Source organism: Zootoca vivipara, chromosome 15 (assembly GCF_963506605.1).
Source record: "Zootoca vivipara chromosome 15, rZooViv1.1, whole genome shotgun sequence".
Lineage (NCBI taxonomy): Eukaryota > Metazoa > Chordata > Lepidosauria > Squamata > Lacertidae > Zootoca > Zootoca vivipara.
Window position 1 is genome coordinate 2,706,479 of NC_083290.1, and position 22,416 is coordinate 2,728,894.

At 48.2% G+C, this 22,416-nt stretch overlaps 1 protein-coding gene across 4 annotated transcripts; it reads right to left on the bottom strand.

Annotated features, from left to right (window-relative positions):
* Positions 1 to 16: 16 nt before the first annotated feature.
* On the bottom strand, positions 17 to 22,413 carry ZSWIM7 (zinc finger SWIM-type containing 7). Of its 4 annotated transcripts, none has more exons than XM_060283064.1 (6): positions 22,288 to 22,413; positions 15,384 to 15,491; positions 12,460 to 12,481; positions 8,046 to 8,148; positions 3,800 to 3,904; positions 17 to 2,550 (listed from the first exon to the last, which is right to left on the bottom strand). In XM_060283064.1, the coding sequence occupies exons 2-6, from the start codon at positions 15,457 to 15,459 to the stop codon at positions 2,431 to 2,433; spliced, it is 426 nt and encodes a 141-aa protein (XP_060139047.1). In that variant the 5' UTR covers positions 15,460 to 15,491; positions 22,288 to 22,413; the 3' UTR covers positions 17 to 2,430. The 4 variants fall into 4 exon arrangements, with proteins under 4 accessions (XP_060139047.1, XP_034995640.2, XP_060139046.1 ...); XM_035139749.2 differs by lacking the exon at positions 22,288 to 22,413 and adding an exon at positions 18,632 to 19,112; XM_060283063.1 differs by lacking the exon at positions 22,288 to 22,413 and adding an exon at positions 16,298 to 19,112.
* Between the last annotated feature and the right edge of the window lie 3 nt (positions 22,414 to 22,416).

Consider the following 22,416-nt stretch of genomic DNA (forward strand, 5'->3'; position numbering starts at 1 on the left):
ATGAAACTTTAGGGGGGGGTGTGGGTGAGAGAGAGAGGGGGGGGTGAGATTTATATTTTCCTTTTGAAAGAGAGAGAAAAGAAAATCACGCCGAATTCCTGCCTCTGGAACAAGGGCCAGTTTCCCAACCATGCTGCTCTCGCGCTTTCTTGTGCTGAGGTCGTTATTTTTTCATTGTTCAAAGACAACTTTTAAAAAATACATACGTGATGGATTTGTTGTTTTGACTAAGAATGTTGTGTGTTTGTGTCTGTTTCTCTCTCTTGCCCTGCAACCGCCTTTTAAAAAAAATTAAAAGAATGGCCATCAGTTGTTTGATGCTGCTAGTATTCTCCAATGGGAAATCATTTTACATATAAATTGTGGGCTTGTTTTTCCCCTTAAAACTTGGTGCAGAAAGGGCAGAGTTAAGGGGATTTGGGGGGGGGGCATTGACTGAACAAATTGGTTTTAATTCAGAAACAAGGGAACCCAGTGGTAGCAGTTTCTTCCTTTAATAAAAGGAGAGTTGTTGAGGGCCAAAATCTACATCGCTGTCAATGTATTGTGTTTTAATTCACATGGAAACCTGAGCATTGTGCTTTTTGGGTTATATCTGATACTGAGAGAGAAAAGGCTGTCTAATCAGGGCTTTAAATGGAATGGGCAGCCTTGACAGGTGGTCACTTTTGTTTGAGGTAACTGTATGGTGCTGTCATTTCCTCAGTGAGAAAAATCCGAACCCCCCGAAACAGTGGGGGGGATAGTGCATTCAAACACACACACACCTCAAAAAAATCTCATACCCAAACAAAACTTAATATTTAACTATTCCTCTGGCTTCTGAGGTTTCATCAGATGTTACCTGCCACAGCCTTCCAACTATTTATTACTTTATTTAAATTTAGCTTTTTTATTGCATAGAGAAGTATTCCTGTACAGCTATTTCGTGGAATAACAGGGTGGGGTAAAGCGCTAAAACACAAAATGCCATTTGAAAGATAAACGGATAACCATTAAGGCGAGTGGTTCCTCAGAGTAAAAAAGGAAGAGCTGCAAAATGCACGAAAAGATATTCAAGAGACGCCCGAGAGCCAAAAAGCGAGGGTGCCTGCCGCATCTCTGCTGGAAGCGTGTTCTGCGGTTTGGGACAGGCGACACTTCACACCTGACTTCTGAATGGCACCCTTGCCTTTCCCCTGCAAGGGAACCCAGGGGGCACCCACTGTTGCCCTCTCAATTTTGTCCTCACAGCAACCCTGGGAGGTTGGTTAGACATTGTGCCCGAGTGCCTGGCCCAAGATCACTTGGTGAGCTTCAGGGCTGAGTGCTGGTGTTGGGACAGAACATGCGGCTTCCCTCTCCTACTCAAATACTCGGAGCTCCACAGCCTGATTTAAGGTGAGGGGGGAGCTGGGCGAGAGAAGTGGGATGGATGGGGTGAAAAGGTTGCACTGGTAAGAGGGGAGAGGCTGTCTGCAAGCGATGAGTTTAGGCCAGAGCGATTTGCCTCTCCCAGGGGCAGCCTTCTGGGAGGGGAAGGAAGGGAGGGAACGAGAGAAAGAAAGGCGGAAGAGAAAGAGCGAGAGAAGGGGTGGTGCAAAGAAGAGGGAAAATAGGTGGCCTAGCTCACCTTTGGCATACAGCCCCTGCCTGGAAAAACAACCAATTGACTTTATCTATATACATCACAGCAGCATTCTCTTCCCTGTAATAAGGACTAGAAACTTGAAACAAAGCCGATTGGCTCAGGAAGCTGAACGCAGGGTGGAGTTCTACATTCAAATGTGCCCCCACAGAAGCTCAGCAGACACATTCAGCTTGGGAACGCAGAACCAGACTTATGTTTGGTGGCCCTGGGAGAATTTAACCCCCCGCCCACCAACACACATAAAAGCTTTCATTTTCTTGCATGCACATATACAAAAATTGTAATGTGACCCTAAGTGTCTGCCTGGAGCTATTAGAGGTCCAAGGTAGACGTCTTACCTGCTTCCCCCAGAAGCCAAATGGACAGCGAGAGCAGGGGGATATAATCTTTCACTGATCCCAGTTTGGGTTAAAGCTCTCGCTCCTTTCTTGAAACCCCATGGCCCGTCGGACAATGTCAAATTCAAACCCCCATCACTAGCCATTGCTGGAGGCAAGGGCTGATGGGAGTTGGAGTCTAAGGATGTCTGGATACCCTTCTCTCCGGAGGGAAGGCCTCTTCTAAACAGAGGCATCACTCCTGTGGAGTATTCACTGCTGCTTCTTACAGCAGGTCTGCTTGGACCACAACTCCCAGTGTCCCTCACCATCAGCCACTGCTAACTGCAAAGGGCTGATGGGAGTTGGTGTCCAGCAGCGTCCAGGCAGCCACACACAGGTTCTCTGTTCCCTTACAGAATCTCGGAGGCTGTTTGTAGAGGAGCAGGAGAGGATTCTCTCTCGAACCCCAGGCCGAGGTCTTCATCTTTCTTCCTCCTCCTCCTCTTGCAACAAGAGTCTGGTCAGCTGCTTGTCTGGGACAGTCAGCTCCTGGCAGGACCCGAGTGCCTGGCTGAGGTAGACAGCGAGAAGGTGCTTACACTGCAAGGGAGGAACGAGAACGGTTAGCAGCACAGCCAAGTGCCCAGAGCAGAGGCAGGATGCTTTCTAATGTCGCTGGGAGTCTCAGGCCGGGGAGGGGGCACATCTGAAGAGCCCCTGGCTGTTGGACCAGTCCCCCCACCCCAAGCCCGTCTTGTCCAGCACCCTGTCCTCACAGGAGAGAAGCACAATAGCTCTCTTCCGTGCATGGTTCCCAGTGTACTGCTTCCGGCAGTGCACAGCCAGCGTGGCTTGTAGCCCCCGATCTAGCCGTATTCTCTATGAACTTGTCTAATAGTCTGTTAAAGCCATCCAAGTTGGCGGCTACCATGACTGCACCTTGTGGCCACAAAGCCATAGTTTAACAACTATGCACAGAGGGCCTTCTGGCGGTTCCCTCGTTGCGAGAAGCCAAGTTGCAGGGAACTAGGCAGAGGGCCTTCTCGGTGGTGGCGCCTGCCCTGTGGAACGCCCTCCCAACAGATGTCAAAGAGGAAAACAACTACCAGACTTTTAGAAGACATCTGAAGGCAGCCCTGTTCAGGGAGGCTTTTAATGTTTAATAGATTACTGTGTTTTATTTTTCTGTTGGAAGCCACCCAGAGTGGCTGGGGAAACACAGCCAGATGGGCGGGGTATAAATAAATAAATAATAATAATAATAATAATAATAATTATTATTATTATTATTATATAACAATGTGTTGGGTGAAGAAACTTTCTTGTCTGTCCCGAGTCTTCCAACATTCAGCTTCTCTGAATGAGGAACAGAGAAAAACAACTCTCTATCCCCTACCTCAATGCCAGGCACAATTCTATCGACCTCTATGCAGTGCTATCTCCCCGCTTCCTTGCAGAACATGGCAGGCTTTGCGTAGGAAAGCAGGGATGCTGCCCGCTGAGCCAGGTTCCCTCGCTACTAGTCTTTTGAGCTCAACAATTCCTCCTTTGCAGAAGTTGAGCGGAACAATGGGAAAAAGGAAGCGACCCTCAATATGCCGTCGGGCGACAACTCCCTTCATCCAAGCGGCCGTACGATCCGGGGGCTGGTGATAGTTTTGGACTACAACTCCCATCATTCACAAAGCTGTGGCTGATGGGAGTTGTAGTCCAAAACTACCCAGAGGGCTCCAGGTTGGGGCGGGCTGCATGAGAGCCGCCTCACTGCTAGGATTCTCCGTCCCGCTCTACCCATCTTGCCATCGCAGAGCCTCGTGCCCTGAATAGCCTCCTTGCCGGTCAGACTCACCACGAGGCTGTCGCCCTTCCGGAGGACAGAAAACATGAAGGCCGGGCAAGAGCAGAAGTGGCAGGAGGCGTAACAAGTGTAGTGTTTGCCTGAGCTTCCAACCACCTGTGGGCAGAGTGAGGGAAAACACATGATTTGCAGCACACACAAACAGAGAGCCATATCTAACGCAGGTCATATGAAAGCCTGAAGGATTGAGGCGGGCTGGGGTGGGGAGTTAGAAATAGGAATCTGTGTCAGTGCCACGCTCAGATCTGCCACCCTTGACTGTCTGGAAGCTTGCCTCACAGGGTCGTTGTGAAAACGGCCTCATTCAAGGGTACCCTCAACTCCCAGAATGTAACATCACCAACAACAATTTATGTACCCCAGTTTTACCCCTGGCATGGACTCAAGGCAGCTTACAGATAAAAATAAAACACAGCTAAAAACATAAAAGAAGAGCTAAAAACATGGGGAACCAGCTAGCAGGATCTGAGCACAAGAGCAGCCCTCTCCCCTCCTGCAGTTTCCAACAACTGGAATTCAGGAGCATCGCTGCCCCCAGCCATGGAGGCAGAGCAGAGCCATCCTGGCTAGTAGCCAGCTGTAGCCCTCTCTTCCTCCATGAATTTGTCTAATCTTCTTTTAAAGCCATCCGAGTTGGTGGCCATCGCTGCTTCCTGTGGGAGGGAGTTCCGTAGTTTAACTGTGGGCTGCGTGAAGAAGCGCTTTCTTTTATCTGTCCTGAACCTTCGAAAATTCAGCCTCCCTGGGTGTCCACGTGTTCAGGTGCCATGAGGAAGGGAGAAGAGCTTCTCTCTATCCGCTCTCCCTACGGAAGGAAGGGTGAGATATTGAATGCCATAATGAAAAAAAGAGAGAACCCACGGGCAAGCATGTGGTATCCTTCCTCAGACGCCGACGGCATGAGTGAATTTTTTTTAAAAAAATCATTATTTTGAAAAGAACTCTCCGATACCGGAAACAAAAAAGAACGGACGTCTCGTGAAGCAGCTCTAACTGTTTGGAATTTGGAAGATCAAGTCTCTGGGGCCCAGGCCTCTCGGCTTGGTTTTTGTACGGAAAACGCTTCCAGGGTTTTTTTTTGTGGGGTGTGTGTGTGTGTGTGTGTAGAAAAATGAAGATGCTAATATTTTCTTTTCTCCTCGTGTTTCTTTGAGGAGGTGGGAGGGTCTGCCAGCCTTCCCTGAGGCAGTCAGAGCGTCCCATAGGGAGGCGTGTGTTGAGATGGCCTGGTTCTGGAGTGCCGGGCCGTTGGGTCTAGGCCTGAGGCGCCAATGTACCACCAATAGTACCACTGTATTCTGCTCTGGTCAGACCTCACCTGGAGTACTGTGTCCAGTTCTGGGCACCACAGTTCAAGAAAGATACTGACAAGCTGGAACGTGTCCAGAAGAGGGCAACCAAAATGGTCAAAGGCCTGGAAACGATGCCTTATGAGGAACGGCTTAGGGAGCTGGGTATGTTTAGCCCGGAGAAGAGAAGGTTAAGGGGTGATATGATAGCCATGTTCAAATATATAAAATGATGTCACATAGAGGAGGGAGAAAGGTTGTTTTCTGCTGCTCCAGAGAAGCGGACGCGGAGCAATGGATTCAAACTACAAGAAAGAAGATTCCACCTAAACATTAGGAAGAACTTCCTGACAGTAAGAGCTGTTTGGCAGTGGAATTTGCTACCAAGGAGTGTGGTGGAGTCTCCTTCTTTGGAGGTCTTTAAGCAGAGGCTTGACAGGCATATATCAAGAATGCTTTGATGGTGTTTCCTGCTTGGCAGGGGGTTGGACTGGATGGCCCTTGTGGTCCCTTCCAACTCTACGATTCTCTATTCAATGTCCTGAGGTACCAGAGTGGGCCAGAGGAACATACTTCCTAGCCGAGCTGTCCTGAATTGACTCCAGATTGGGCACAATGAGAGGGTTCTCTTTCTCGGGGTGGGGGGTGGGGAATTGCTATTCAGCCCCACCAAAGTGCCTGAGGAAAAACCTGGCGTGTGACCAACAGACGCATCCGCTTCAGTTCCACCTCGCACGTAGGGGAAGGTCTTGGGTTAGTAGCCGCTGCGGCAGCAGAGGAAGAGAGCGCTGAGCCGCCTACTCATCCAAGCCGGGGGCGGACAGAGAAGGGATGCAAAACTGGCATGTGACCAACAGACACAACCGCTCCAGCTCCGAGTGTCATCCGTCACGCAGCTAATCTGGCTCCTGTTTTGGTCCAAGGGCTCGGGAGGAACCACAGGCGATATTTCAGCCTGGCAGGCTTAATCCACTTATTTACTGCTCTGGGGGCAGGCTGCCACAGAAATAATAGGTAATTGAGATGAAAAGTTATATTTTCCTTTAAAAATTAAAAAAAATTAGCAGGAGCAAACAAACATCAGAGAAGATCTGATGAAGATTAAGCATCTTCTCTCCAGCCAAGACACACACAAGCACCCAGTTATCTCACACTGCAGCCCCTCGGCAGTTTTGGTTGCCCATTACCAGAGAGGGCATAGAAGGGCCCAACTGTCTTGTAGGACCAGAACCCCATGGGCCCACCAAGGAAGATGAATGGTGGAAGATCCAGGACCAAGAAAAGAAAGGACTTCAGCAGGACACAGCGCAGAGCGGCCAACTGCGGAACTCTCTCCCGCAGGAGGCAATGACGGCTGTCGACATGTATGGCTTTTTATGAGAGGATTAGACAAATTCATGGAGGAGGAGGTGATCAATGGTTGCGCTAGTAATAGAGGTGATCTGGGGAATTAGGACCTAGGAGAGGGCCTTGTCTGCAGCAGCCCCAGATTCTTCAAACTCCCTCCACAGAGAGGTGCGTCTGGCATCTTTAATATACAGCTTCTGCCATGGGGCTGGAGAGCCAACTCTCTACTTGGCCTTTGAGAGCTAAGATACCTTCCACGATTTTCCATTCATTTAGGTCACGGCCAATGTGACGCGAAATACTTCGAAATGATGGACCATTTTTCATCATTGTGCTGAGTGCTCTCCCAAATACCTTGTTATTTTTTAGTGGGGTATTTTGTTGACCTTCCTTTGTATTTATTTATTATTTTACTATGTTTTGTTTTAGTCCCTGCATGTTAAAAACCCACTCACCCCCCTTTTTTTCAAGAACTAAGATACTTTTTTATGTGGGACCCATATCTTCAGCTGAATTTATACGGTTTGGTTCCATTTGGGATGCTTCTTATGTATTTAAAACATCACAATTATTCAATCTGCTTTTTCACAACTGCGTTTCCTGGGACATCGTGCATAAGGAATCTTTTAAGTCAGGGGTCAGCAAACTTTTTCAGCAGGGGGCCGGTCCACTGTCCCTCAGACCTTGTGGGGGGCCGGACTATATTTGGGGGGGGGGGATGAACAAATTCCTAAGCCCCACAAATAACCCAGAGATGCATTTTAAATTAAAGCGCACATTCTACTCTTGTAGAAACACCAGGCAGGCCCCACAAATAACCCAGAGATGCATTTTAAATAAAAGGACCCATTCTACTCATGTAAAAACACACTGATGCATGGACCGTCCGCTGGCCGGATTGGGCCGGATCCAGCCCCTGGGCCTTAGTTTGCCTACTCATGTTTTAAGGGAACACGGAGCTGTCTGGCCGTGGTCCTTCAGAGGCCTGAGGCTGCTTTCCAGAAGGAAGCAACGGCAGACAGCTCATCTCGGCTTACTTGACCGGGAGGGAGCCTGTCTGCCAGTTTAAGAAGTGAGCTTTTCAATTATTATTTCTTCCCTAAGACGCCAGAGACGGCGGCTGTCTTTGAACGCAGACTGTTTGCTGGGCAGACTCCGGGTGTATTAACCGCGAGCTCTCCCCCACCCCGACTGTCGCTCCTTCCTGGTTCCTCATCGTCCTTGTTACAACATTGCCCTGGGATCCTGTTATCAACAGATGCAAACGTTTTAATCCAGCCAGGGCTGGCAGGAGCTGTGATCCAGAATATCTGGAGGGCACCAGGTTGGCAAAGGCACCCCTGGCTCTGATCAGAAGGAGCAAAGGAAGCTGCCTTAAGCAGAGCCCACCTAGCTTAGTATTGTCAGACATACCTGGAGATGCTGGGGACTGAAGCTGGGGCCTTCTGCATGCCAAGCAATGCTCCTGTCTCGAGTCCTTCTAGTGCTTGCTAAGGGGGATATTTCAGCGTGGCCAGGGTTTCATGAAGTCAATGCCCACGCCAGCCTCAGTCCACATTGTACACCCCCTGCCTGCAGGACAAGACCTTTGGGGATCGTACCTGGTAGACCCGCCTTCCGCTGGGAGATGTGATTCGTGTGACTGACTGGCGGTCCACCAAGTCCAGAGCAGGGACGGCAGAAGCCCCAAAGACGAACTTCAGCCTGGGAAGATGGAAAAGGTGCCGGGTTAAGCTTCTATCCGCCGAGGTCTGCCCCCGCCGCCCAAATGCTCTGGGTCAGTATTTCTAGGGAAGGTCTCAGATCTAAACAACGGGTTTGAAACCGAGAGGTCCTGTTTGAGGTTTAACCCTCTTGGATATTTAAATCAGAGAATCCTAGAACTGTGGAGTTGGAAGGGACCCCGAGGGTCATCTAGTCCAACCCCCGCAATGCAGGAATCTTTTGTCCAATGTGGGGCTCAAACCCACAACCCTGAGATTAAGAGTCTCATGCTCTTACCAACTGAGCTATCCTGTTTTGTTTTTAACATTTCACCCTTCCCCACAATAGGTGGCTGAGAGAAAGGAAGTGGCCCCAGGTCACCCAGAAGGGATTCGAACCCAGCTCCCTTTAGTCCTGCTCAGATACTTCTAGCCCAGACCTGGGGCACCTGCATGCCTCCAGATGTTGCTGGACTGCAACTGTCATCACCCCATGACAAGTGGGGCTAAGAGGAGCTGGGAGTCCAGCTAAAACGCCATGAAGCCACCAGTTCCTCAGCCTGGCTCCAACCACTGCACCACACTGCCCAGATAAACTGGCATGCAGTTTTAAACACCTTTTGTATTTCAATACACCTTTTTACTGACGTTTAGGGTATTGGCCAGAGTAGTGCTAAGTATGGTCTGAAACTCAACTTCAAAAAAACTAAGATCATGGCCACTGGTCCCATCACCTCCTGGCAAATAGAAGGGGAAGAAATGGAGGCAGTGAGAGATTTTACTTTCTTGGGTTCCATGATCACTGTAGATGGTGACAGCAGTCACGAAATTAAAAGACGCCTGCTTCTTGGGAGAAAAGCAATGACAAACCTAGACAGCATCTTAAAAAGCAGAGACATCACCTTGCCGACAAAGGTCCGTATAGTTAAAGCTATGGTTCTCCCACTAGTGATGTATGGAAGTGAGAGCTGGACCATAAAGAAGGCTGATCACCGAAGAACTGATGCTTTTGAATTATGGTGCTGGAGGAGACTCTTGAGAGTCCCATGGACTGCAAGAAGATCAAACCTATCCATTCTGAAGGAAATCAGCCCTGAGTGCTCACTGGAAGGACAGATCGTGAAGCTGAGGCTCCAATACTTTGGCCACCTCATGAGAAGAGAAGACTCCCTGGAAAAGACCCTGATGTTGGGAAAGATGGAGGGCACAAGGAGAAGGGGACGACAGAGGATGAGATGGTTGGACAGTGTTCTCGAAGCTACGAACATGAGTCTGACCAAACTGCGGGAGGCAGTGGAAGACAGGAGTGCCTGGCGTGCTCTGGTCCATGGGGTCACGAAGAGTCAGACACAACTGAATGACAACAACAAGTGCTAAGTAATTCATTCCATCTGCATCAAGACTAATGCTCCCCCTCACTCCATGCCTTAAATCTGTTCCAGGGTTCCCCCAACCCTCCAGAGCAGATATTGGGGGGGCGGGGCGGCACAGGGCATGCATTTTTTTGGGGGGGGGAATTCCACTGTGCAAGTGTAAATCCTTGTACCAGTGGAACAGGTTGGTTGGATAGCATCCCTGAGCTGGAATCCTAAACGTACTTGAGCCCCGCTGAATTCAGTTGTTCTCCTGCCTGATTTTTGTGAGTAGGTTTTGTGCTATTAATACATTATTGAGAAGAACCCCAACAGCAATCTATTAACAGAGCCAAATTTCCCGATCACCTGTGGCGAGGTATGACCAGGAAGGAAAGCTTGCAAAAAAAAAGGTGGTGCGGTTTTCCTCCGAACCGACAAATCCTTTTACAGTGTGGCTGTCAAATGAAGTTTGCGGGTTTGGGGACTCTGGCAGAAATCATTTCGCGGGGCTGAGCAAGCGCCTGCCAGACCGAGGGACAACATCTCTGCAAATCCTGAGAGTGCGATGCGATGATTTAATGCCCTCCCCAAGAAGCCTTAATCCAGTGATGACACAGTTTCTGCACACGACCAACGTCAGGAGAGGCTGTGTGATTAGCAGGAGGACGTAACCCACTGTCTGACAGACTAGGGAGATTTTAGCTGTTATTTTAGGCTAGGACATCCTACCGGCTTGGGTTCTGAGGGGATGAGGATGCCACGTACCAAAGGTGGCTTGGTGTACAACGTGGAGTTTTGCCTTGATGCCGTACCGACTGCAGCTGCAGACTTTTAAAACGAAAGGAGGCGGCTTTTGGCCGAAGGGCCCAGTTTGAAAACAGTATCAGAAAGATGGGCTTTCTATTCTGGGAAGAGCAGATCTAATTCCGCCTGGGAGCCCGGGACAGAACTCAGGGGATTTTAAAGGCTGCACAGCACAGTTGACCCTAATCTCTACGTCATGGAACGCCTGGCAGATGGACTTGCGCTTAATGCTGTGAATCGGAGAGTCAGAAATGCAAGCATATATGAAAGAGTGCAGCCGGTTGCAGGATCAGGACTTGGAAAGAGAGGGTGGTCAAGGATCTCTGGAGGCCCACAAGGATGTCTGTTTCCAAACTCAGAATCCAAGCCCCTTTTACAAATGCCATTCCTTAAAAAAAAAGAAGAAGAAGAAGGTTTTGTGTCTTTGCATGAGCAGGAAGCTGGTGACAACTCAAGAATGGAACAGCTGTTGGAGGAAAATCCAGAGGGAAGAATGGGGAAGAGAGAGCAGAAACAGCCAAAATAAGTGATGGAGGTTCTCCTTTTCAAGGAACATCGCTCTCCTCTCTCAAAATTATTACCGAGCTGATTTCTCCCATTCCCTTAACCTTTCCCTTTCCAGACTTAGTCCTTGTTTTGAAGCCTTAAAAGGAGAAAACAGCTCACATATGTTCAGCGGGTGTTTCACTAATGAGGGCTAGAAACTTATTTATTACTGTTGTTTCAGAAATGGCTAGCAACCCATGTGGGCGAGGCAAAACATTGTGGGGTATTGAAAGCCAGTGTGGTATAGCAGTTAAAAGTGCTGCAACAGGGCCTAGGAGTCTGGGGTTGAAATCTCAGATTGGCTGTGAAGCTCTCACTGGGTGAACATGGGCCAGTCACAGCCTCTCAGCCTAGCCTACCTCAAAAGGTTGTTGTGAGGATAAAACATACCTGAAGGAGCGTCTAAACCCATCGTTCTGCCCGGACACTGAGGTCCAGTGCCGAGGGCCTTCTGGCGGTTCCCTCGCTGCGAGAAGCCAAGTTATAGAGAACCAGGCAGAGGGCCTTCTTGGTAGTGGCACCCGCCCTGTGGAACGCCCTCCCACCAGATGTCAAAGAGAAAAACAACTACAGTACCAGACTTTTAGAAGACATCTGAAGGCAGCCCTGTTTAGGGAAGCTTTTAATCTTTAAGAAATTGGTGTATTTTAATATTTCTGTTGGGAGCCGCCCAGAGTGGCTGGGGAAACCCAGCCAGATGGGCAGGGTATAAACAATAAATTATTATTATTATTATTATTATTATTTATTATAAAAAGTAGGTAGGAGAAACACGGAACACCAGCTTGCTCTCTTTGGAGGGACATAAATGGAATAAGTAAACAAACCAAGACAATAAGATGCACTCAAGTGCAAAAACTTGTGTAGCAAAATGTGATGTCGGAGATCCCTAGCATAACCCACCAGCTTTGCCAAAAGCCCTGCTCTATCTCCTACCCCTGAACTTTGCCAGCTGGTAAGAACAACTGCTTAATATCTGGTGCCTGAGCTCAATTTATTCCTCTTCCCTCGTGTGCCGTGTTCTTTCATATTGTAAACCTACAGGCAGGGATGGTTTGAACTGTAAGTCACCAGGACCCTTTTGGGCTCAAGTACAGGGTACAAACGCTGTAAATGAATACATAAAGTATAAAGCAGAACCTCCGAGGGAAATAACATTGTTCAACATTAGTTGCAAGGAGCACCCAGAACTAGGGACAGGTCAATTTCGATTTTTCTCAGCCCCCCCCCCCTTGACTCAGTTCTCCCCATTTCTGCAAGAATCTGCAATTGTTTTTTTTCTTTTTAAAGAAAATTCAACAGCATATTGATGTGAGTTTATCCTGATACAAACATTTTCGCGAGCAATGTCCCCTATTGCAATGCATTTATATATTTTATTTTAAAATTCTTATTTCCAATGTTTGTTTACCCTTGTAAACAAAACCTACCATTGCAACATTCTAGAACTTGCATTTTGTATATGATTTTCATGGATGCGTGTCATTTTATGCATGCTCCCCCCTGTATATATTATTCTGCTGTGTGACCGTTAAGCATTTTTAACTGTTGACGTTATGTTAGGGCCAAAAAAGGGTTTTAACGAAAGCCCCTTAGCAACTACTCACGCCAGGAGGAGGTCATCGGGAACTGGAAAAAAGAAGGAGAAAAAGCAACGTTAATTTTGGCCCACAGCAAGGAGCTGGGAAGGGCGCAGAATGTCAATGAGGAACACTTATAAAATCTCTGCGCAGATCTGCAAAAGCTTCTGGCTGGTTGTTTAACAACAGCCCCAGCGACGAAGTTTTACCCACCTTCCTAAATCAAGGCTGCTAAAATGAAGAAGGCTGGGGTAGCAGGAGGGGAACCAGGAGTGAATTTTGGTGGGGGGGGGAACCCCCCACAAGATCAGTTTCCACTACTGAAAACTAGGTCAGGATCCCTGATGAGACCTGTTATTAATAACTGGTTTCTGTACTTGTCCATACAGTTCCTCCCAGCTTGCTTTCCCCTCATCCCTCCGGTTCCTTTTTCCTCTTGTGCCACATTTTTTTTAGATCAAGGGTGTAGAACTTCCAGCCCCCAGGAAGGAGCCAGAAGGAAGAGTCCCAATGAGGCCCACGAGGCCATTCCCAATAAACCACGCCCGCCTGCCCCATTCGTTGCTTTCCTGGAGCACGCCTTGCTCCAGGCAGCACAAAGCTGTTTGCATTCTACTCCACTTCAGCAGAGGTTTCCGCGCAAACCACATTGCGCTCCTGGAGCAAGGCAAGCCATTGGGGTGGCAGGCACCACTAGTCCTAGCAGGAATGGAGTTTGGGTTTCAGGCCATGCCCAAATAGAAACGTCATTAGACAGGCTCTCTGGTTCGGCAGGCACCACGGAGGATTAAAAGAAACCCTAGATATAGTGTGTGTGTGTGTGTGGGGGTGATTCATTCTCTGTTGGTTATTGAAATAGCTCCCTAATTCGGCATGCAGAGGGCAATGCTACTTCAACGCCTGTCTCGACAACCAGCCAAGGCTGCGGGGGGAGCGGGGGGGATCCTGGCTCAAGCCTGATCTGCGCCGCTGCTTAGAATATCTGCATGGTTGGCAAGGGCTATGGCACTCTCTGCTGGTAAGGAGGGGCGGGAGAGGCGACAGCAGCCCACAAACTGAAGCTCCATCCAGATAAGACGGAGGCACTGTTAGACCAGAGGGGGCTCTTGATGGGGCTACATTCTGAAGGAGTGGGCACGTTGCTTGGGGGCACTTCTGGGTTCCTTTGCTGTTGCTTTATGCTCAGTGGCGTGGAGTGTCTCCCAGCAGCTTCAGCTGGGGGCTCAGCTGCACCCCTATTTGGACAGGGACTGCCTAACCCAGTAACCCCCAAACTTCAGCCCTCCCGATGTTTTGGACTACAATTCCCATCTTCCCCAACCACTGGTCCTGTTAGCAAGGGATCATGGGAGTTGTAGGCCAAAACATCTGGAGGGCCGCAGTTTGGGGATGCCTGGCCTAACCTCTGTTGCCTATGCTCTGGTAACCTCTAAGCTAGATTACCGCAATGCGTTATGCGTACGGCTGCGTCTGAAGGCGGTTCGGAAACTTCAGCTTGTGCGGAATTCAGCAGCTAGGTTGCTCACTTGGGGCAAGACGGTTTGAGCATATTACACCGCTCCTGGCCTGACTGTAGTGGCTGCCAATTGGTTTCTGGGCCCAATTCAAAGTGCTGGTTTTGACCTAAAGGTAAAGGGACCCCTGACCATTAGGTCCAGTCGTAACCGACTCTGGGGTTGCGGCACGGAAACGCCGTTTACCTTCCCACTGTAGTGGTACCTATTTATCTACTTGCACTTTGACGTGCTTTCGAACTGCTAGGTTGGCAGGAGCTAGGACCGAGCAACGGGAGCTCACGCCGTCACGGGGATCCGGACCACCGACCTTCTGATCGGCAAGCCCTAGGCTCTGTGGTTTAACCCACAGCGCCACCCGCCTCCCGGTTTTGACCTATAAAGCTTTAAATGGCCCAGGACTACAACACCTCAAGGACCTCCTCACCCCATATGAATAGACCCAGACCATGAGATCATCTTCTGAGGCCCTTCTTCATGTGCATCCTCCTCCATCAGACGTCCGGAGGGTGGCAACACGAGAACATGGTGGCTCCCGGTGCGCGGAATGCTCTCCCCAAGGAGGCTCACCTGGGGCCTTCATTTACACTTTTAGGTGTCAGGCGAAAACATTCTTCTTCAACCAGGCCTTTGGCTGATTAACATCCTAAATCAGGGGTCCCCAGACTTACCGCGCGGCGGGCCGGAGGGCAGGGGAGTGCGCGCGCAGCGGGCCGGAGGGCGGGGGAGTGCGCGCCCGTGCGCATGCGCACACGCACACGGGCGGGAAAAAATCGCCAAAAATCGCTTGTGCGCATGCGTATGGGCCTCCCCCGACCCGGAAGTGCACCAGAAATGACCTCTTCCGGGTCGGGAGAGGCCCATACGCATGCGCACAAAGGATTTTCGGCGATTTTTTGCCGATTTTTTAGATCGTCGCTGCGCCGCGCGCCGTGAGAGCGGGCGGCGGCAGCGGGCGGCGGGGGTCGTCGCGGGCCGGATTGGAAGGCCGATTGGGCCGCATCCGGCCCGGGGGCCGTAGTTTGGGGACCCCTGTCCTAAATCCTTCTAAATGTGTTTGTGGGAAGAGGGGGCTATTGTTTTGTTTTGTTCTTGTTTTGTGTTTTTCAGATGAAGGGTGATATACAAACAACAACAACAACAACAACAACAACATGTTTTGCCTGGAGGTGAGGGTAGGACCCGAACCGATAAATTCAAATGACAAGAAAATAGATTCTGAGTAAACATCAGGGAGAACTTTCTGATAGTAAGAGGCAGTTGACTGGAAAGGTGGTGGACTCTCCTTCCTTGGAGACTTTTAAGCAGAAGTTGGATAGCCATCTGTCAGGGATTCTTTAGCTGTGATTCCAGCATTGCAGCAGGTGGACTAGATGTCCTTTGGGGAGCCCCTTCGAACTCTATAATTCTATGATCCAAATATCTTCTCCCACCTACCGTGAGACGTCTCGCAAAAAGCCTTTTCTATCTCTCTCAACAGTTCGCCAGCTAAGGCTGGCAAAATGGCATCCATCACGGGAATGTAGGAGGCGGGCAGCTTTTTCTCTGGGTGGAAAAACAAACACACACACACAAGATTGTTATTAAAGGATAACAAAGCGAGTTTCATTTCCCAGAAGAGGGAGGGCGGGGGAGAGAGAGAGAGGGTCCTATTTATTTATCCTTAATAAATCTCCTGTTTCGTTTATTTTTCATTAAAAGCGAAGGCCTCTCAGAATCTTCATAACGCCAGGGGAATTTGAAACCCCGCAAACATTTACTAAGAGTCACCTTCTACTTCAGAGCCTCTAGGACCCGAAGGGTAAAAGATAAGCTAAAATAAATAAAATAAAATAAAGGTATTCCTCAATCCCAAATGTTTGTGGATCATGGATCCATCCATGGATCAGCTCTGCCCGCACATTGGATCGGCTACGATGAAAGAGGTCAAAGCATAAGCTGACACGACCCCAAATTACCTCTGGAGAACCACAGAACTTAAGAGTTGGAAGAGCATTCTGCCAGTTTCATCCATGGCACTACCTCTGAGACTCCTAACCATTTGGGGACTTCCAGGAGCTGGCTTGACTGTCTGGGGATGGGGAGGTGCCTTTCAAGACAGGATAGGAAGGGAAGAGAAGAGAAGAGAGTGAACTGGGATGCATGTATATGAAGGTAGCCAGAGAGAGAACGTCAGTGTAATTTTGTCAAGCTTCTGTTAAAAAGAAAAGGTGGAGGGGGGTGGGGAAGAGAAGAGACAACTTCCTCCTGCCCCAGAGATCGCTCTTGATTATTTAAATGCATTGCATGTTTGGCAAAGAGAGAGCAATAATTCTGGCAGGAGGGAAGGTTGGAGATCCTGGGATTCTGACCTCTAGGGATATAAATATTTGAGATGAACAGACAGAGGTCTGGCGCAAGGCTCCCCCACCCGCTCTTCCTTGCTGGTCCGCTAAAGACAGATGGAGCCCGAAGTGGAGACAGAGGTAATATCCTTGAAAGCCACAAAACGTGCCAAAATCTGGAATGATCCCATCCTGTCTGTGTGGATGAAGCAAGGGAGGTGCATTAAGAGGGTGCAGGCATAGCAGCAGCAGCAACAACAACCCAGCAGTTTCACCTCCCATTTCTCTGGGAAAGGTTTTGGAACGGTTGTGCCGTCGGCCTTACAGCAACATGGGTGCCACCTATGCATGTTCTGAGATATGCAGCAAATGACACCTGTTAACATATAAATTTTATCTTGAGATATTATGCACCCGTTCCAAAACACGATGAAAGAACAAAAAATGATAACATTAATAAAATAGTACTAGCAAGAGTAACAGGAATAGCGACAGACTCTAAAGTTAATTACACAACTACAAAGTGTTAAATCAGAGGATATCTATCTATCATTTGCCATTATAGAAACTTGAGGTATCAACCTCATGAAATATGGGTGATACTTAACTAAGTCATATTCAAAGTAGGCCCATTAAAATACAGTGGTACCTCTACTGACGAACTTAACGCGTTCCGAACGCACATTCGTAAGTCGGAAAAAATGGTAAGTCGAATCCCATAGGAATGCATTGGGAGAAAAAATTCGTAAGTAGAAGCAACCCTACCTAGAAATTAGTAAGTAGAAAAAAATCCTATCTAAACCGCATCCAAGATGGCGGACGGAGCTCCATTCGTAAGTAGAGTTATTCGTAAGTAGAGGTACCACTGTACATGGATTTAAGTCAGATTGTGGCAAACATTCAGTACCACCTGATATCCGCAGCTTTAAAGTAGCACCACTTGCAATTTAGCAGTTGTGTTTACTATAATCTGTATATATTATCACATTGTGCTAGTGCAGAATTTGGTATTTTCAATTCATTTATCAGCACCTACTCAAAACTCAAATTTTATTTCATTCTTCTCTTTCTTTGTGTCAGTTCTATAATGGACGTCTACACTGGGACCTCTCTTTTTCTTTTCTTTTTCAATGGATTTTTAAAAAATTAAACAGTCAAATTTCTAGTTCTTATGGCTTTAAGGTAAAGGGACCCCTGACCGTTAAGTCCAATCACAGACGACTCTGGGGTTGCGGCGCTCATCTTACTTTACAGGCTGAGGGAGCCGGCGTTTATCCGCAGACAGTTTTTCCAGGTCATGTGGCCAGCATGACTAAGCCGCTTCTGGCGAACCAGAGCAGCGCACAGAAACGCTGTTTACCTTCCCGCCAGAGTGGTACCTATTTATCTACTTGCACTTTGACGTGCTTTCGAACTGCTGGGTTGGCAGGAGCAGGGGCTGAACAATGGGAGCTCACCCTGTCGTGGGGATTCGAACCGCCAACCTTTTGATCGGCAAGCCCTAGGCTCTGTGGTTTAGACCACAGCGCCACCCGCGTCCCTTATGGCTTTAGACATAAGCTAAAAAACAACCTGATAGGTTCCGTAAGAGGGATTATTGGTTTTTTTTCTTTTTTATGTATTTTGTGTCCTCGTTTTGTATTTCTGTGCTGTAAACCACCCTGTGATCTTCAGATGCAGGGTGGTCTATAAATGTAATCAATCAATCAATAAAATGAATAAGGCCAAGAGAGGCTTATGCAATCCTACCCAAGTCTGCTCAGAAGTAAGTCCTATTAAAATCAATGGGGGGCTCACTGTTGGATAAGTAGGGTTGCATTTGCAAGCTCAACTGGTTTAACTTTTTTGTGAGTCACAGCGCTCCAAATCTTTGCACCCAGCACAGCTTTGTTGCTGGCATTTGTCTGTCTTGAGACACAACAGAGTGCACCTTCGGGGGTGAAGAGACCTCTCCGGGGTGCAAGCCTGGGCGGTGCGTCTGGAAATCCCGGGCTGCCCAGACGACAAGACCACCCCCCCCCGTCTAGCCTCACTGATGTGATCCAAAGGAAAAAGAGAGCAAGACATTGGGCACCAGCTGAGCGGCCAGAGTTGCCAGAAGGAGGCATACAAGGTGCTTATCCAACCTTGCATGCGAAGACAGGATCCAGTGGATTGAGCAGACTAGATCAGAGTTTTCCTTCTCCTAGGTGGGCTCCGTTCCCAGGTGGACGAGCTCTGTCTTCCTCTCACTTCCCTCTACAGCACATGTTGGACCCCCTCTTGATCTAGTCTGCTCCATCCACTGGATCCTGTCTTCACATGCAAGGGAAGCTCCTCAGTCACCGAGGGTTTGAGAAACCCACTGGCTCCCTCCCTCACCTGGTTTAGCCGGCCGGCCGAAGCCGTTTGTCAGGGTAGTGGCCGCTGCCGCCTGTTGGCAGCTTCCAGGAGCCACAGGCGAGGTCTGAGCGCAGGGTGGGGATCTGTAACAGAAACATTTGGGGGTTGGCTTTTACAGCGCAGCTCTCTATGGAGGGATTGGGTGTCTCCTAAGTCCAGAAGGGGCACAAGGCATCCCCCACCAGAGACACTATATCGCTCCTAAAACCCCAAACACAATAGCACACACAAACACACAAAAGGAAATTGGGGCAGAGGAGATGTTTCTTTAACTCAAGGTGCGCAATATCATAGAGTCAGTATTAGTTAATTTAGAATTTAGTATCATATTCTGCCTCATTTATTTTAGAATGTAAATCTGAGTCTGTCCTTTTACTTGCATCTGGGAGACTTTTTTGGGGGGTGGGAAATTGGGGTAAAAGTCATGTTAATATATATATGTATATACCGATATATATATATATATATATATTCTTCCTCTTCTTTGGCGATCACTCGTAGCCGAGTAAGATTGTCTTCCATAAACATGATTTTAACAATAGGTCCGTAAGTGGCTGTGGAGGCCAATTCTGGATCCACACGTCCTTCCACAGTGGGGACATGGGTTTCCAGGCGAGAGTTGATCACGGTGTGGATTTGCCAAGCGTGCCTTCCTCTTAGCACGTTTCTCCCTTGCGTCCTGAGTTCGAGTGTCTTCAAAGCCCATGACACCTTTGGTAAAGGCTGTTCTCCAACTGGAGCGCTTCTCAGGCAAGAGTTTCCCAGTTGTCAGTGTTTGTACTACTTTTTTTAAGATTGGCCTTCAGACGGTCTTTAAACCTCTTTTGTTGACCACCAGCATTACGCTTTCCATTTTTAAGTTTGGAATAGAGCAGTTGCTCTATCATCAGGCACCCGCACAAAATGACCAGACCAACAAAGTTGATGTTGAAGAATCATTCCTTCAACACGGATAATATTTGCTTCTTCCAGTACACTGGTATTAGTTCACCTGTCTTTCCAAGTGATGTGTAAGATTTTTCAGAGACACCGTTGATGGAATCTTTTGAGGAGTTGGGAGATGGCACACATACACACATATATGTCATTTATTTTCTTAAACTGCTTATTCCGTTATTATCTTTTTAAGAATATGTTGTAAATTTAACAAAAAGGTTGCCCGTGTGCATCAAATTTAGGATTTTTTTTAAAGGTAGCTTCTGATAACCCTGATTCTTTCGGAAACTGATTACTATGAGATTTAAGTACAGTATAAAAACAGAGAGATGGCGCTAGGGAGTTTAGGACTGAACCCACACCGTTGCCTGGCAACAGTAACCTTTTCCCCCCTTCCAGCGCGGGCAAAAAGCGCATGCGCCGCCGCGCCGCTCAGAGAGGCCCAGCTCAGTCACGTGGTACCAGATTCCCGGGCAAGAGTTACATGGCAACAATACGATCAACTGGTTGTTGTTTAGTCGTTTAGTCGTGTCTGACTCTTCGTGACCCCATGGACCATAGCACGCCAGGCACTCCTGTCTTGCACTGCCTCCCGCAGTTTGGTCAAACTCATGTTCGTAGCTTCGAGAACACTGTCCAACCATCTTGTCCTCTGTCGTCCCCTTCTCCTAGTGCCCTCAATCTTTCCCAACATCAGGGTCTTTTCCAAGGATTCTTCTCTTCTCATGAGGTGGCCAAAGTATTGGAGCCTCAGCTTCACGATCTGTCCTTCCAGGGAGCACTCAGGGCTGATTTCCTTAAGAATGGATAGGTTTGATCTTCTAGCAGTCCATGGGACTCTCAAGAGTCTCCTCCAGCACCATAATTCAAAAGCATCAATTCTTCGACGATCAGCCTTCTTTATGGTCCAGCTCTCACTTCCATACATCACTAGTGGGAGAACCATAGCTTTAACTATACGGACCTTTGTCGGCAAAGTGATGTCTCTGCTTTTTAAGATGCTGTCTAGGTTTGTCATTGCTTTTCTCCCAAGAAGCAGGCGTCTTTTAATTTCGTGACTGCTGTCACCATCTGCAGTGATCAAGGAGCCCAAGAAAGTAAAATCTCTCACTGCCTCCATTTCTTCCCCTTCTATTTGCCAGGAGGTGATGGGACCAGTGGCCATGATCTTGGTTTTTTTGATGTTGAGCTTCAGACCATATTTTGCGCTCTCCTCTTTCACCCTCATTAAAAGGTTCTTTAATTCCTCCTCGCTTTCTGCCATCAAGGTTGTGTCATCTGCATATCTGAGGTTGTTGATATTTCTTCCGGCAATCTTAATTCCGGCTTGGGATTCATCTAGTCCAGCCTTTCGCATGATGAATTCTGCATATAAGTTAAATAAGCAGGGAGACAATATACAACCTTGTCGTACTCCTTTCCCAATTTTGAACCAATCAGTTGTTCCATATCCAGTTCTAACTGTAGCTTCTTGTCCCACATAGAGATTTCTCAGGAGACAAATGAGGTGATCAGGCACTCCCATTTCTTTAAGAACTTGCCATAGTTTGCTGTGGTCGACACAGTCAAAGGCTTTGGCATAGTCAATGAAGCAGAAGTAGACGTTTTTCTGGAACTCTCTAGCTTTCTCCATAATCCAGCGCATGTTTGCTATTTGGTCTCTGGTTCCTCTGCCCTTTCGAAATCCAGCTTGCACTTCTGGGAGTTCTCGGTCCACATACTGCCTAAGCCTGCCTTGTAGAATTTTAAGCATAACCTTGCTAGCGTGTGAAATGAGCGCAATTGTGCGGTAGTTGGAGCATTCTTTGGCACTGCCCTTCTTTGGAATTGGGATGTAGACTGATCTTCTCCAATCCTCTGGCCATTGCTGAGTTTTCCAAACTTGCTGGCATATTGGGTGTAGCACCTTAACAGCAGCATCTTTTAAAATTTTAAATAGTTCAGCTGGAATATCATCACTTCCACTGGCCTTGTTATTAGCAGTGCTTTCTAAGGCCCATTTGACTTCACTCTCCAAGATGTCTGGCTCAAGGTCAGCAACCACACTACCTGGGGTGTATGAGACCTCCATATCTTTCTGGTATAATTCCTCTGTGTATTCTTGCCACCTCTTCTTGATGTCTTCTGCTTCTGTTAGGTCCTTACCACTTTTGTCCTTGATTATGGTAATCTTTGTACGAAATGTTCCTTTCATATCTCCAATTTTCTTGAACAGAAACTGATTACTATGAGATTTAAGTACAGTATAAAAACAGAGAGATGGCGCTAGGGAGTTTAGGACTGAACCCACACCGTTGCCTGGCAACAGTGACCTTTTCCCCCCTTCCAGCGCGGGCAAAAAGCGCATGCGCCGCTGCGCCGCTCAGAGAGGCCCAGCTCAGTCACGTGGTACCAGATTCCCGGGCAAGAGTTACAGCGAGACTCAAAAGCGCGCGCGGCATCAAGAAGGCAAGGCACGTGGTCTTTTCAAGCCAATCAGCAAGAGAGAGTTGTTCCACAGACTCTGTAGAGGGGAGTATAGAAATACGAGCGGCGGAATGGAGAGCGAACACAATTTGATAGAGAAGAAACTTCTCGATATGGCTACTTCCCCTTCCCCTTCCCTCCCCGGAAGCTGCAATCAAACTTTTGAAATTAAGCTGACTTGGAAACATTTTGCCCGTAAGGGAGCTGGGGGGGGGGAAGAGCTCTAAACTCACCCCGGGAGCTGCCGAAATTATATCTCTTTTCTCAAAATACGTCTATAAAGAAGATCGGAAATGACGTTAAAGAAACCGCCTCTTTCCCCTTATCACGTGCCTGGGCAGTGACGTCGTCAAGGTCACCCT

Coding starts and splice junctions, on each gene's coding strand:
- ZSWIM7 (XM_035139748.2), bottom strand. CDS start 15,555: ATGAAACTCGCTTTGTTATCCTTTAATAACAATCTTGTGTGTGTGTGT. Junction 8,149..12,459: donor CCCGATGACCTCCTCCTGGC/GTGAGTAGTTGC, acceptor CCATCTTCCCAG/GCTGAAGTTCGTCTTTGGGG. Junction 2,551..3,799: donor GGAAGGGCGACAGCCTCGTG/GTGAGTCTGACC, acceptor CCTCCCTTGCAG/TGTAAGCACCTTCTCGCTGT.